The sequence below is a fragment of the Camelus bactrianus genome, chromosome 4, assembly GCF_048773025.1.
Source record: "Camelus bactrianus isolate YW-2024 breed Bactrian camel chromosome 4, ASM4877302v1, whole genome shotgun sequence".
In the NCBI taxonomy this organism is placed as follows: Eukaryota; Metazoa; Chordata; class Mammalia; order Artiodactyla; family Camelidae; genus Camelus; species Camelus bactrianus.
In genome coordinates this window covers 88,780,663-88,797,492 of record NC_133542.1, presented here as the reverse complement: position 1 = coordinate 88,797,492, position 16,830 = coordinate 88,780,663, and the positions used below count along the sequence as shown (strand labels likewise).

The 16,830-nt window shown below is 42.3% G+C and overlaps 1 protein-coding gene across 4 annotated transcripts in view; it reads left to right on the top strand.

Annotated features, from left to right (window-relative positions):
* Positions 1–16,830, top strand: part of NTRK2 (neurotrophic receptor tyrosine kinase 2) — a 327,597-nt gene that overhangs the window by 176,645 nt on the left and 134,122 nt on the right. For 3 of the 4 annotated variants that reach the window (XM_074363095.1, XM_074363094.1, XM_074363096.1), the window contains exon 15: positions 10,372–10,560. In XM_074363095.1, coding sequence (XP_074219196.1) covers positions 10,372–10,560 — 189 coding nt within the window. Of the gene's footprint in view, positions 1–10,371; positions 10,561–14,387; positions 14,432–16,830 lie in introns of those variants that run through there. The other variant, XM_074363097.1, reaches the window with a different exon arrangement.

Genomic DNA, 16,830 nt, shown 5'->3' with positions numbered 1-16,830 from the left:
TTCAGGGAGCGGGTGTGCCCATAAGCTGGAGGTGAAGTGCATTTCTGTCAGTGAATCACAGTTTCCCATTTGCTTCCACTATCGCAGTATTAGAGATGCTTTTCTTGGGGGGTGGGGATGATGAGTCTTGCCTTAAAATACAAAGAAATTTCAGTTGAAAAGGCAGCAAATTTTTATTTCTTTAGAGTTAGAAGAGCTGCTTTTTCTTCTAACATACTAAAACAGTTTTTCTGAAACTTAAAAAAAAAAATCCAGAAATGGCATTCTCTTGAGATCAGAGCCCTTCTAACAATCACATTTGGTGTTTGTATGATTCAGCACCACAGGGAAGATTAAATTTCCTCCACATTGCCTGTTTCTCACTCCTTCCTCTGATCCTCTCCCTTGCATCATAAATATTCCTTTTCAACCACCTAAATTTTAGCTATTTCCTTTGAGGGACATTTGAAAAGAAATCTTTATTGCTATTTATTTTATTTAATTTGAGTCCCAACTTAGAGTTGTTAATGTGTTAATGGGCTTTGTTTTTTTGTGTATTTCTCTTCTTTGAGTGAGGAGGATTGAACTTTCTTCAATATGAGATGGACTTAACTGGTTAATTTCATAATTTAGAGTCTTTGTTGGTCTAGATTCCAAAAGAGGGGGTTCCCTTAAACTCACTGCAACTACATTTGCTTTTCAAGGAGCCCTTTATTTTGTGGTGAATAAAGTGTCTCTTATTAAATAGAAGATAAAAGATTGTTTGGCAGGACACTATTCCCAATGGATGAAACATCACAGGAAACTGAGAAATTGTTTCTTTTTGGCCTTATGGGAAAATTTTGCTGGTGAAATTTAGTATTGCAGTTTTGAGACTACTGCTGAAATCCATCAAGAAAAAGCTGTCCGGACAAGGAATGGCTTTCAGAGGGAAGAGGTACCAACTTGGCGGTGCTTTGCCTGGTCTGTTAAATTTTCCAAGAACTCTGGGGTATGGTCAAGAAGATTATATTCTCTCTCATGTAATAATTATATTACTGTTGAAAGGAATTTTGGACTATTTCAATAATTTAGGAATAAGTTTGTCAAAAGTTAGCCTCAGCTAGATGCCCTTTTATTTGTGCCTATGAAAAAGGGTGTTCTATGTGCCCAAAGAAGAAATGTGTCCAAGGTGCAGCATCCTGCCTCTCTTCTCAGTTGAACTATGGGCTCTGGGTCAACGTGGGCAGATCCACTTTGGACACCAGACCTGTGTCCTGAGCTCCCAACCTGAAGCCTAAATACTGGGTGTTTCTCTCTTAGGTTTTCTCCACACAGTCGCCTTATTTGAGATTGGGGTCCCTTACCCATGCTGTGAGTCGAACCTCTAAGCCTATTATCCTTCCTTGGAGATGCTGTGAGAAGCACCACCATGTGTCTCACTGTCTAAACCCAAGAACTTCATTGTTCATTTCCCATATTCCCCTCAACGTGCGATCAGTCAAGTCCTTTTGATTCCACTAGATATGCCCAGCAGCTGCCCCTTCCTTGTCCCTGTCCCACCTCCCCATTGCCCAGTTCAGGCCACAGTTCTCTCAGGCTTTGACTTCTCTAGAAGCCCCCTGGACCAGTCTCTTGCCCTCAGTCTTTCTCTCGCAGTATCCTCTCTGCAGTCTGCAACCACTTTCTAAGATCAGTTTTGATCCTGTTCCTTCCTGGCCTGAGGTTGGTTGGTTGGTTGGTTTTCTGCAGTTTTCATGATAGAGTCCAAACTCTTGGCCTGACTCTTGCTTGTGTTTCCCAGTTTCTCTCCCCTTAGCTGTATCAGCCCCTTGACAAATGCACTCTAACCATAACTGGACTCTTCACAGTGGGAATGGCCCCCTCTGCTTTTCCCCATTCTTGGCTAATTTTCATCTATTGTCCGTAAGCCAGAGAACTCTCCCCTACCCCTCCCGCCACCTCCCAGATTCAGCCAGACACTCCTCCTTTGAGCTCCCACACACACTGGACGTACTTCTAGGAGAGCTGATCCTTGATTGTAAGCTCTTCCTCATCGAATCCTCTGCCATGCCTCCTGAATGAATAAATGAGGAATGAATGACTACTTCTAGTGCTTCTCCACATATAAAATTAAACCCTAATTGTAATATTGTAAACTTTGGCTAATTTTGGCTAAATATTTTGGAGAATTGGAAAGGCAACTGTAAAGGAATGAAAAAACTGGATTTGGCATCAGAAGACTGAGCCCTGCTCAGTCATTACCAATTGTGGCCTTTGGTAAGCCTGTTGGCCTCTCTGAGTCTTGGTCCCTTGTTAAGAAACAGGGATATATTGCAGGATTTGGCTGAAGACTAAAGGAGAAGTGTCTGGGGTGGAGGAGGCACTTGGTGAATTCTGCTGTCTGCACAAGCATTATCTGCTGTATTCATATCCTTTTCATATCTGCAGCTCTCCTTACTGCACCCGTGCCAAACACCAGCCTCGGACAAGTAGGGGCGAGTGATTTCACATGGCACGGATCAGAGGGGGTTATTTGCCAGATCTCTGTTTGGTTAGGTGGAGACATACCAATGGCAGGATGGACATAGGGAATGGTTCGTCCTCAGCTTTCCCACTGGAAATACGCTGTTGGTGAAAAGTAAGACTTCATATAGTGGGGAAAACAATCAGATAACATGTGTTGAAAACCTTAAATGTATTTCCCCCTTTTGACCCAGTAATTCCATTTCTGGGATTTATCTTGAGGGAATGACTTCTGAAAATGGGAGTGAGAGAACCTAAGACATGTAAAGATGTTCATTGCAGCTGTGGTCATTATAGTGAGTGATGGACAATAATCTGAAACGCATAAGCAAGGAGGAGCCACTACAGCATTGCCCTTCAGTGGGCTCTCTCTAAGAAACATGATTTTGAAAAAGTACTCAAGTTAAAAAAGGAGTCCAGATATTCAATCCACGACTGAGCTAAAATTATGTAAATCAAACAAATATAAAAAAACAAGAAGTGACTGGTAGGAAAATGCACTCCATTTTGAAAGGGATTAGTCGTAACTAAAATCCACAGGCACAGCCCGGCCTCGCTAGACTGAGGACTCACTGTCTTCTGTGAAAACGAATCTTTATTTGGCATTGGGTAGAGGCCAGACCTTCATCCTGCCCTTTAAAACCTGGAAGAAAGCATTCAGAGGAATACCAATCAGAAGTGAAAGTCAGCTTGGAGCTGAAGTTGGAGCATACCAGGGAAGGAAAGACAAAATGTGCTTGAAAAAGATAGTAATCATGACAACAGCTTTGTAAGGCATTTCTGAGTGTGCAAAGATTTTTTTAGATACGTTGTTTCATTTAAATTGACTCTTCTTTTATGTAGCTTTTTATCCTGCCTATAAAAAATGGCTACAGATCTAAGGAGCTGAGAAACACAGTTACTACTTATTTGGGCTCTATTCCCTTTTATTGGGACTCTTATCCAGGGATTTCCCCGCTGTGCAGAATTCACTTTGAACCCAGAGAAAATTACCTAGAAGGAAACAGTGGGCCCAGGGAACAAATAGGCATTTCACCGTGGCTTTATTCACTGGGCAACCCCCAAACATTTGGCAGACCCTTCCTCACACGTGCCTCGTGGAGCCTTGTGTTTTAAGAGGCTCAGAGCTGCTGCGATCTGCCCACCATCACACGGCAAGTCAGTGATGGAATCAGAGTAGAATTGTGATCCCTTTTTTTTCTCTCTTGAGTCCCCATCCAGCCCAAGTGTCATGTTCCTTTTTTTGTACTGTTTGTCTTAGCTCCAGAAAAGATCTATTTTCTCTTATTATTTTCCCCTAGGTCTGCAATTCAGAACTGTGGTGCACTTGTCAAAGGCATTGTGTGTTTTCATCCCCTACAGCTTCCCCTTTCAATGAGTCGATACTTAGGGGGGAAGAGAGAAAGTGAGAAGAAAAGAAATCTGCTCAGAGCCTTTACCCCTAGGTTTTGGCTATTTCTCTCGAAGACAGGCTCTCGCTGTCTCTTATCTGATTCCAACCTCCATGCTCTCAGGATGATAAATCTTTACACAAAAATCCAAGGGTTAGTTTCCAGGTGTTTGAGGGGAAGCTTTGGTCCCCAGTGGAACTTTTTGTGGGAGTTTGTTATTTCACGAGGGACAGTGCTGTATGCCTCTGGTTTACGCTTCTCTTTCGAAGTTTATTTTATGTTTTGTTGTGGTTTTCAGATTTCTCATGGTTTGGATTTGGGAAAGTAAAATCAAGACAAGGTGTTGGTAAGTAGTTACTCCTTCTTTGGATAAGTAATGAGTCGTTTAATTAGGATGAAACTGCCTTGACCTTCTTTATACTTTTTGGTCCTTGATTCTTTTTTTGTGTGTTCCCGATTTCTAATTTGCTGAAGAAAGAGGCCTCGAATTTTCCAGATAAGGCATTACTGTTGCTAATTAACTTCAGTAAATGGCTCTGTATTTTTGAAGCTGACTTGTTTTTATCCTGTGGAAAAGTGTTAACTGTCGTCCAGATCTAGCTGGTTGCTGCATTTTTAAGATTAAGGAAATAAAATGCAACTACACTCCAACTCCATGTACAGCAAATAGCTGGCTGAATATTCAAGTCTGGACAAGTGTGGATCTTAACTTTCTTCCGCTGGCCAACATGTAGTAAATTTCTGAACTGGGAAATCAGCTGTTTTATGACCACTTCTCTTTCAAAGCAAGACTCTAATGTCCAGACGCTGTGATTTGTGCTTGATTGCATTCTATTCCTTTGCGTTCAGACTATGTGCTGACAATTGAAAAGCAGAGTGTGTAACTACCAAATGAGTGCAGATAATGCAGCTCATCACCAGGATTGAAATCAGGTGTGATCTCCTGGGACCTCCAATTTGTTCAGTATTTTCTATGGGTACAGAGACAATGAACAGGAATTGCTTAGAAGGCATGAAAAGACAGACTGTCTTTACATCTTTCATGTGTATTTCCAAGATCTGGCCCCATCTTGGACCATCTCGGGCATCTGTTGGTTAGTATTTGTTTTGGTAGCAAGGTTGGCTATAGGGAAAATTGTAAAATAGGGAAAGTGTACCAGTGTCACAGAGTCTCCTCGTTCCAAGCCATCCTCCCCATCTGTGTTCCTCTCATCTGTCTAAGGAAGCCTGTTTCCTTTCCCTTTTTGAGCCTAATATCATACTTTTCCTATTGGACAGCGTTCATCAGTGTCCGTCTAGTGATTCAAAATGTCACACAGGCTGAACCCAGAGGTAGCAGAGAAGGGGGAGAGTCGCTGTGACCCTGAACTGGCCCCAGGAATCCCCAGGCTCTTAACCAGGGAAGAGAAAGCGGAATGTGGCAAAGCTGAAACGCGAAGCTCCACCAGCTCAGGACTTGTCTGCTGCTCCCCGGCGGCAAACTTCAGAGACAGCTGATCACAGTCACTTTGCCACGACAGCAGAGAGCCTGTCCTGCCTGTGCAGTCTTGAAGGCGCCTGTTTTCAGGCTTGCTCTGTGCACGGCGTTGGTGGTGGAGTGGGGAGCTGAGTGCTGAAATCTTTGACATGGGATCTCTCCTCCATGGAACAGCAAATTGCTGCAACCTCTTTGCTGCTTTCCAGGTCCATTACTCTGCAGAGAGGTGTTTGTTTCTGGGAAGCTTCAATAAACAGGCATTGTCCTTTTAGGCCACAGTGGAGGGAATTCTTCTTCGGAATTATTTTTTCAGCTACAGTTCATCAAAAGTGCTGCTGCTTTAAAATGTAGGTTTCATTGTGATTCAGGTGTGGTGAGGGCAGCAGGTCAGGGGATGGCTGCTCCTGAAAAGGTAGTTTGTTACTCAGTTCCCAAGAGAAGAGGACCGGCCATGCCATGGTGGGACCGCAGTGTTGAGCGGAGCATGGGATTGATCAGGAGGCAGAAGGAGTGAGGGGAAAACATAGACAAGAGACTTTATTGCGGTTTCTGCAGAAGGGAATGGGCAACGCAGGGGACGCAGGTTTGGGACTGGCTCTGGAGTGTAGGGACAGTCCCCGGTTGTCTGACCACTGGCTCTTGGGTGATGGGGCAGGTGCTCAGTGACTTGGAGTATGAGAACCTGATGTGGAATGTGGTGGGGGGTGCAGACTCTGGATTGGCCGATTTGTATCTGGAAGATACCCTCGTAGGCAGGCACTTTATCATCTCCAGGAACTGGCAGTCCCTCTTGTGTCATCAAGGCCCCTGATGTCGAAGCTTTAGATTACAGAAAATAAAAGACATGGTTAATACAACTATTCAAAAACAATAATCTGTCTCTCTCCTTGAAGGCGCTGTTCGTCTCAAGAGAAGGAAACTCCTTCTGCAGATGACCTCCATCAATTCTCATCAGGGAAAAAATGTCTCAGGCAGGCTTAGAAATGTCTGTAAAGTCATAAATGCAAAGATATGTTACTGAGCAGCTCTGGTAAAAGAAAAATGCCTCTCTGCATGTGAGACATGTTAAAATAAAAATGAGCTAAAAATGTTTCCAGGCACAGCTCCTATTTGTCATCTCAGTAATTAGAACTCTCTACCCCAGACTCAGCAAGCTGCACCTACCCAGCAATTTAAAACTTTTTATTAACATTATAAGACATTTTTGCAAGTCCTCGTATGAATTTCTTATTACACGCTGTGATGTGCCCCTGACTCTTCTTCTGTCTGTCTTTTCGTGATGTCTCCTCCAGCACGTGCACAGACACACAGTGACACATCCCCTGATAGGCACAGACAGGCTGCTGTCAAATTATATAGACATTCATCGTCCCCCCTGAGAGCTTCTCCCCCTCCCCGACTTTGCTGTGCGCCATTAGATCAAAATGTTCAGAGAAAAATGGCTGGCCCCCTGCGACCTCGCCAGCCACATCAATCTTCCAGGACCTGGACCATCAGTAGTGAAGAAAACAGCGCTTCAATTAACATTCCACTTGATAAATTGTTGAGATTTACATGTCGCTCAGATTTGTCAACAGTGCCCTTCTGGCAAAGTGAAAATAGCTTTTGAATATTACCTCTGGTGCTTTATACCGCTTCTGTGCTTCAAAATTTTCCCCCAGACAGAGAGCCCATTCCCTTGGGATCTGTTACCTTGGAGATGCGGGTTTGACTCAGCGAGGCCAGAGGAAGGAAAGAGTGTCCTTTGGTGATGGAGGGGAAGCAGAGAGTAAGCCCCTTGGTTGAACTCTTTAAGTAAGTCTCCGCTATGCACATGGCAGATGCTTTAAGGCCTGAATTCCTGGAGGAATGTCAACATTGTCTTCTGAGTATTCGCCTCCTCCAAAATGATTGACTGCTCCAGGAATTTTGATACCCTGTGCTGGGCCAAAAGGGAATCAGAGACAAAGCCACTGGGATCAGTGTGTTTCTAACTGTTGCAAGGAATCCAGAAGTGAGTCCCGCTGGCCTTCTGACAGCATGTGGAGAGTTTGAACATGACAACGCTTGCATTTCTGGGGGTAAACGTGCAGCCTGGAGTCTGTTGAGAAATGCGTGGCCTTAACTGCACCCTTCCCGGCGAGCTCGGGTGGTAGCGTGCTTTGGTAACCTCCAAGGAGGGGACAGCTGCACCGGGACCAGAGCAGGGGAGCCCGTGGTGGGGAGGTTTTATTGACAAGATGTAGAAACCTTAGCATAACACATTTCCATTTTCCATTTCTGGGCTTAAGCTCTGGGTGATCGAGGCCTGTCAGGAAGCAAATCACACAACAGGGCTGGTTAAGGATCTTAGAAAGAACTTGTCTCTTGGCAGAACTTCCACTGTTTACTAACACTGGTGATCTAGGCTCAAGACAAACACAACTGGTGAGCTTGCCTTGGCTTTGAATGTTCTGTGGCTTCTCAGTTGGCTGTGTGAGAACTTGCTCGCAGAATGCAGCCAGCGTGCATCCTTAAAGCAACTTAAATACACATCCCCTTGAGAGAATGCTTTTAAAAATTACCTGTGATAGCAGTTGGCTGCCTCCTGCATAGTTGAAGATTCGGCTAGCTGGGGAATGTCCAATTGTTATCCCTACAAACTGTGATAATCCTCATGTAGAGGGGAGGTTGGGGGGTGGATTAGTGTGATATGTCAGAGGGGATTCAAAAGTGTATGATGCAAGAATTTGTGTTTTTAGAATTGCCATGCTTCTTATGGAAAGAGCCAAGTGTGAGGGAAAAGGTAGAGACTGGATGGAGGTGCTGAAACCTACATCCCAGGGGCTGGATGAAAACACATGGCCTTGCTAAGGAAGTAGCAATTCAGACTTTATTTCTCTAGGACTCATTTGTCTTGGCTGCACATTCGATTTTGCCTTCTCATTGCCTTCCCTTTGCCTTTCTTCCATATCTTTTTCTTGCTATCTTCCTCTTGGCTTATTGTAGTAGCCCTGGGTGGTGGTTGCCTTTTGTGGGACCCTGCACCTACTCAGGACACTGCAGAAACATGTGTAATATATATCTAGGGGGCTTTGTCTGCTTTTCATGTAGGACGTGTCTATCAAGAGCCACTGAGATCTTTTTTTTTTTTAAATTAAAGTATAGTTGATTTACAATGTTGTGTTAGTTTCTGGTGTACAGCATAGTGATTAGATATGTATATATATTTTATATATATATATAATATATATAATATATATATATATTATTTTTCTTTATCTGTTAGAACCTTGTGGTTTTTCTATTTTAAATATAGTAGTTTGTATCTTTTAATCCCAAACTTCTAATTTATCCCCTGCTTCCTTCCCCTTTGGTAACCATAAGTTGGTTTTCTATGTCTGTGATTCTCTTTCTGTTTTGTAAATAAGTTCATTTGTATCATTTTTTTTTTTTTAGATTTCACATATAAGCAATATCCTATGATAATTTTTCTTTCCATGTTTGACTTATTTCACTTAGTATGATAATTGCCAGGTCCACTCAGGTTGCTGCAAATGGCATTATTTCATTCTTTTTTATGGCTGAGTAGTATTCTGTACACCATGTCTTCTTTATCCAGTCATCTGATGCTGGACATTTAGGTTGGTTCCATGTCTTGAAGAGCCACTGAGATCTTAATTGTTTTGAAGTTTTCAGTGAATGTAGACCTTTATTTTTGTGAATGTTTATAATCTTTGCAAACAGTATGGGTTTAGCAGCCAATGGACAAAATGTTTAGATAAGACACAGTAGACTATATTTATAGGCATATACATTCTGAGACTCTGGACTAGAAAGTTTGTCTTGTATGAAAAATGTTTACAGTTATTGCTTTAGTATAAAGATATGAATGCAATGATTCTGCAAATAACAATTATGGCTAAAGGCAAAGCAGATAACTTTGCCATGGGATTGATCCATTATTTTTATTAAAGGATTTTGTAGGCAAAATTGGTGCAGCTGCTGATATAGAAAGTGAAACACAGTAACAGGACAGTCTAATGTGATTCTAGTCTTCTAGGTATAGATGTATTTAGTAATACCGAGTGGTAATTCATACTCATGAAGCACATTTTCATATCAGTAGTTTCATTTCAGTCTCATAAAGTAACTAGCAGATATTATTTTGTACATTTTACAAATATAAGTGAATATAAAGGTATAATAAAGGTAAGTGACTTGTCCAAAGAGTGGAGAAAGGATCAGATCTTTGAACTCCTGGAGCCTCATTCAGTACATTGTACAACAGATGTCCTAGATTTGTGCTGGGAGTTTCAATGAAAGTGTCCTAAAGATGTTTGAAAAACAGAAAGCAAAACTGCATATTAAGTTACAGGAGAAGGAAGTAAAGAAATTAGAGCCCTCACACCTTGCTGATGGGGGTATAAAATATGTAGTGTAACCACCTTGGAAAATGGTTTGGCAGGTCCTCAAAATGTTAAACATAAAGCTGCTATTCAACCCAGCAGTCCCACCCAAGGGAAGTAAAAACGTGTGTCCACACAAAAACTCGTATGGGACTGCTCAAAGCTGTGCTATTCATGGTAGCTAAAAATTTGAAACAACCCAAACGTCCATCAATTGATGAATGGTTCAACAAAACGCGGCATATCCATACAATGGGATATCATTTGGCTATAAAAAGGAAGAAAATAATGACACATGCTACAATGGGAATCAACCTTAAAAACGTCCTGCTAAGTGAAAGAAGCCTGTCCTGAAAGATCACATATCATACAATTCCATTTATATGAAATGCCCAGAATAGGTAAATCCATAGAGACAGAAGGTAAATTTGTGGATGCCTATAGTTGGAAGTGGGGAGAATGGGAGAGACTGCTAATTGGGATGATAAAAAAAATGTCCTCAAATTAGAGCGTAGTGATGGTTTCACAACTCTTTGAATATGCTAAAAACCACCAAATTGTACACTTTAAATGGGTGAGTTTTATGTATGTGAATTACAGCTCAACAAAGGCATGGAAAATTACAGGAGGATGTGTATTTTTCCTACTCCAGGCCCAGCCTCGGTTATCAGCAATGATGATGACTCTGCCAGCCCGCTCCATCACATCTCCAATGGGAGTAACACCCCGTCGTCTTCAGAGGGCGGCCCTGATGCCGTCATTATTGGAATGACCAAGATTCCTGTTATTGAAAATCCCCAGTACTTTGGCATCACCAACAGTCAGCTCAAGCCAGACACATGTAAGTACATCTGTTTGTACTTATTGGCCCATTTGCTGCATAGCCGTATCAAGCAGCATGTTTATCAGAGTCCCTGACAAGGATGATTGAGGGAAGAGTGCAGAGAAGCGTCTGAGGATTCTTGGGGCTTTGAGCCCACGGCATAGATCATTTAGTTTGTTGATTATGGAGTTCCCAGGGTGTGTCTCCTGCTGGGATTGGAACCATGGGCAGATACTGTCTTCTCCTGGGATTCGTTTTCCAAAACCATTTGTCAACATGAAGTTGGAATCAAGGCATGCTTATCTTGAAAAAGATAGAGACAAAAACCAGAAGTGTCATTAGAATGCACATACACCAGTTACAGAGAGCAAACGATTGGTGGGATTTAAATCTGGTTTATTGGAAGTCCTTAAAACATACACCAGTGGTAGTCAGGAATGCCCTGTATTGCACAAAGGTGGTGTCAGTTCAGGTGGTTCTGTTTCCTTTGTTCAGTCCTAGTTCCCAGCAGGAGACTCGTGGTGATGTCACAGTAGAGAAGAGACATCACAACAGATGATGTGCCTGCTAAGTGCGCTGAGTTATATTTCTCAGAACCAGATTAACCCATTAGCCTCTGTTGGGTAGCTTGGAATTTTTCTCAGAGACACTGATTATTTCTCCTGAGCCACTGCTCAAATATAGAAAATAGAACACAGCATGAGGGACAACAAAAAATAAAACCACAGGTAGACAAACAGGCTTATGCCATGGGAGCTCCAGGCCTTCCCTCACACATGAATAAAGGGCCATGGGGGCTAGAATATCAGGTGGCCGAAGTCCCAGGGGCCCCCGGCACTGAGAAGTGGGTACCTTTTATCTATTTGCATGTTCTACCCCACCTTAAATGCTGTTCTCCTGCCCTGCCTCTGGTAAGGTAGGACTATTTCAAGGTCCTATTTGGGGGACTGACTTTTCACTGAGAACTCTCATGGCTCAAGGGGACTTAGCAGTGAGTATCTTTTCATATATAAAGAAACACCTGTAATTTCCTCCTATTCATTCACATTTATCCTGAGGTATGGATTAGAATTTAATCATGGGGAAAAACAGCGTTACAAACTTGTAATGTGTGAGACTGAACCCCATCATAGATTTCAGTTCAATAAGTAATATGGTAAGATAAATAGAATAGCATATGCGAAAAACATTGAGCTCCTTGAAAAAATAAAAGACATTATTTAAAATCAAGGTATTATTAATCCATAATTATCATTATGGTATGAACAAAACGTGTGGAAGCTTTGCTTAAAATGTGCATTCTTTGTTGAGATAAGTGTCCTGCAAAGGTCTTTGAGATGCCCTGCATGCATAACAGTCAAATATTGAATAAAACAAAGCAAGATACAGTCATGAGACAATCTGTCATCACTTTGCTTGTTCTCTCTAGGAACAGAGTACTGTTCTCCCTAGGACAGAGTACCCCTGTCACCACCACCAGTACTAGGCTGTATGTACTTAGTTAACCTGAGGCTGCATTATAACTGAGGTTGAGTAAAATCAACCTGTACTCAAAAATTTGCTTTTCTTTGTCAATGGAGTAAAGGTAAAGCAGAATAATCAAGTAGGTAGCATTAGCCCAACAAGCCCAATGGGAGAAAATGAACCAATGAGCAAGAAAGCAAACCAGCAAACACATGAGATCCTGTAAAGTGGACTAGATGGCTTCTGAGTCTGGCTCTTAACTAGAAGTGCTCTTCCCTTAGAAATCCCACACGAAAATTCCCAAAGATCATTTCCTTAATCTAGAGTCCATGGAGGTTTTTGCAAAGGTTTTGGATTAGACATTTTGGTAATTTTGGAGGAGTCTTGGTTTGTGGCTCAGTCACTCTACACCAATCTATACCACTTCCACTTAGAAGGAATTGGAAGAGAGTTTAGGAAATCTGCAGCTCCCCCTCCGCTTCTGTCCTCTGGCAGGGGGCTCTAGGCCTCTGCTTGGCTGTTCCTTATAAAGTCTTGCTGGGCCCTTCACTCAGCTGTCCTTACTGGCTTAGCGTTCTCAGTCACTTAGCCAGAAGAGAGTCTTATACCAGAAGAAATTTTCTTTCTTCCAAGCACCAAGCCATATGCTCTTTCATGATTTTAAGAACACTTAAAATAGCACATCTTCCGTAAACCATTTTTCAAAGAAATGGGAATAAAGAAGCAATTTACTTCTGTCCTTCCCTTTACCCTTTCTTAAATGCCATTCTTTACCCCATAATTCTTCCCTGTGCCATCAGTGTATCTGTTGCCTTTTGTGAAGTCCTGAGGATGACCACTCTTGTGTATGTTTCTGTAGTCTTGATTAGATTAGATTGTAAGCTCCTAGAGAGCAGATGCTAGACCTGCTGAACTGCTTCTGTATAGCATGGGACAGGATGTGCCTTTGATGTGGGCCAGATGCTGACCAGATATGGCTATAGGTTACTGAAATACTAATTACTAACAGATTTGTGACAAGTATAGATGGCCTTTTACATTGGTTCTATTCCTATTAAACTTGCCTGCAAAGAATTTGTCAGACGTTTTTGAACAATATATTAGCCAATTTAAATAGATTTAGTTAGCAACTTTAGCAGAAATAAGCCTTTAACAAAAAATCTTTTCTTTGATGATCTTAACTGTAGTCATTCAGAAATTAAAATATTTCAAAATGCATAGATCTGACATACAGAGGGATCTGCTGCTCTAGGCCCATGAAATTCTGGGAGCTTAGTTTTCAGTGAAGTTATTTCCATCAAATGTTTTTTCACAACTAACCTCTAAAGAACCTCTAAGGAAGGGCTCTTCCAAGAAGTTGGATAGGTCACATCTGAAAAACAAACTTAAGAGGCTCTCAGGAAAAATTTCGAACTTTTCCCAGGTGCTTAAAGCAAAATATTCCAGGGACCATACGCCACCAATCTCTGGACCCATCAGAGGCTTACATCGCAAGCCAGCATATTTACTTCTCTTCCTAAAACTGCCTGCTACTCAACGATATTGGCTTTAGAATAGATGTGTGATCTTACAAGCAGTGGTCCCAGCGCATTTCATTGAATTGTAAGAATCTAATGTAGAAGGTGAAGTTCAATTCATTAAATATTTATTGATTACCGACAATATTCCTACAGTGCTAAGACTTGAAAATTCAGTGATAATGATGGCATGTTCCTTGCCCTTGGGGAGACTCATTGGGGAGGCCATTGGTTAAAGATATCATTATATAATCACAAGGCCCTATGATGGGTTAGCTTAAAGCAAGGATCCTAAAACCCAATGACTTACAGGGATCAGGAAGTTCAGTATGAGAAACAGGCTGGATTAGAAAGATGACATGGTATCGTGAAGACCAGGATGGAACATGGACCTGTTATTACCAGATACTTCAGTTTTTCCAGAGAGAGCGGGCATTTTTTATTTTATGTGAATTCGCCAAGATTTAAAACATTGGGTGGGACCAACAAAATACATTGATCCTCAACCCACCAACTGTTTGTGACTTTAAAGATCAATTAATAGACACTTTATTTGACAGACAATGCTCAGAAGTGGCTGGTCCAAAGTGATACAGCCTTCCTACTCACATAGCTTTGCTCTAAAGACAAAAACAACAAAGAAAAAACATGATCTAACCATATTTCTTTAAATGATGCATAAGATCATTTCGGTGAAGGATGACTATAAATGATATCCCCAGAAGAATTTTTTCACCCTCAGGAGCTGTGTGAGGTTTTCATTTACAAAATCCAGAGATGCTTTGCAGGATTTTAGAGCAATCTGATCAGGGCTGAATTGCTCCCGAGCACTTTCCAATAGCAAGTCTGTCTACTTTATTGCAGGGCCCAGAGGTTCCCCCAAGACCGCCTGATAATAATTTGGTATTTGGAGGCTCCTGTGTCACTGCAGGAACTAAAGGAGGCTAAATCCATGCCTGATGGAGGAGAAGAGTTCTATGGTTATCTGCAAATTCTGGCCAGACAACATCTTGACGTCACTCCTTAGCTTCCATAACCTAGCCAAGCAAGAAGTTGCCTTCCCAAGAGAAAGCAGTGTGCTCTAATGACTAAGCCCTCAAAGTGCTATGCCACTTTAACTATAGACCCATCTCCTCGATCAATCAGGATGGCAAGATGGAGCTGAGGAGCTCAGCAACATCAAGGCTGGAGTTGGTCTTTAATTCAACTAGTCTGTGTAGACGTGTCTGAAAACCGCGTCATCTGACTGCACGGGGTGGTTTCCCAGTAGGATTTACCAACTCGGCTCAAGGGCAGCTGTGCTGCGATCTTCTCCTTGACTGCTGAGAACATTTTTGACAGGGTACAAAGGAAACACACCTTCTGAGCTGGAAAGAAAAGAAAGAAAGAAAGAAAAAAATACCACTCTAACCAGCAAAACCCCCGAATCGTCAATCTTGAGTTCTCTTGAAGAGTGGGAATGCGTTATAGCTTCCCCTGCAGGGAAAGCAAATGCCATAGACTTATTCTCATCCCCCAAATTGTGTCTTTCCTAGAGCAGCCTTGTAAATTAGTTAGGGTCCTAGGCTCAGGGCTGAAATCAAAGGAGAATTGTTTCTAAATATGTATTGTATGTGTTTGTTCTTACATAGCATGCCCTCTGTCTGTACCTAGGGCTAGTACCTTCCTGTGGCAGATGCAGATAAAGAATTCTGACTTTTCCCCCATTTTGATTCCATTTCCAGTGAAATGGATATTAATTGATTTCCTGCCAAGTGCACCATACTTCTCTGGATATTAGAGTTCACGTGTGTGTGTTTATGTGCGTGTGTGTGCGTTTTCCTATTGGTTACTTGCTTATTAGGCAACTATATAGATAAGCACAGATTCATAGACCAGCTAAGAGTAAGGGAATAAAATGTAATGAAGGGAGGGAGTGTTTTAACGGTAGTTGAAATGAACACACGGGACGTCGCTCTTGCTCTCCTGAACTGCCATACCCGTACTGTCATTGGGTTACCAACCAGGGGAGGGAGGGGAGGCAGTGTTTTTCACAGAACTGCAGAGGTTTTGAACATATTGGCAGCATGACTTTGAGTACACATGAGCAAAAATGCTGAATTATATCTGGGACCCCAGGAGCTCATTAGATCAAGGGATGAGGGCCTTGAGAGTTACTGGAAGTTATCTTCACACCTCAGTGCAGTCTGGGCCCGTGGTCCATTTTGATGGTCCATCTGATAGGATTTAAAAACAAGTAGAAACAATTGCTTTAGCACTTTCCTATGTCCTTTGCCTACTAATTTTGTCTTTCAAAAGTATATTTTCTTCTAAATATTTAACTGGCCAAACAATAGCTGCTTTGGGAACTGTTTCTATCCCTTTGAAGGCCTTGGCCTGCACTTTAAAAATAACCTAAAAGTCTATCCTGCCCAGCATGAATGTTAGGGCTGAGAGAATGCAGTTATTTTAGGATCCTTAGAAATTGCCTTGTTTATGGCGCAGTGGGCTCACAGCTTGTCCCCTGGGGGTCTTCATGGCACGTTGCTCAGACTCTGCAGGTTCCAGTCCAGTTCTCACTCCTGGTGCCGTAGTTCCCCATTGCTAGCTATAACTGCTTGGTCTTATGTTCTCCTTTCAACTCCAGAGGAGATGGCAGGGAGCTATCAAATAGTGCTTAAAAAAAGTGAGTTCCCTAGAAGAAAAGAAACCAACACATGCTGCATAATTGCACTGAATATGTAAGCCATGTTACATAAACTCCACTGGGCTTTATTAGCCAACCAGTGTCAGGCACATCTCAATGAAGTAAAACAATAGACATCATTCTGTTAGCCTTTGACGGCTGGGTGATAGAACTGTTATCAAAAAAAGAAATACCACTCGATTCTAGGATATCTAGATCTCTTAGAGAAAACACAGTCCTACCTTTAATGGCTAAAAAGGGAAAAACGATTATGGATTTAGGTCAGGGAGACACTCAGTGAGATTCTGTTTTTACTTCCCCATCATTGGCCAACCGGGAGGGAATTACGCAGCCCTCACACATTAGACATTTCAGTCCAGTTCCACCAAATCGTCAGTGATGTGCTGGAAGCCCGCCAGCAGAGGCGGGATCCTGCTGCATTTGTTCTGCTTATTTCCCAAGGCCCAGCTCAGCTGGAGAGTGGGTACCAGCTGGATGGCTCTAATCAAGCTGCACCCCCATTTTGGTTTCCGGTTGGTCACTCTTGCAAGTGCCAGTGGGTTGGGGACCAGGACCAGCTCAGCAAACACATATGCAGAGGAGCCGCTTCTGTTGCTAGGGGGCTCCTGCTACCCAGATGCT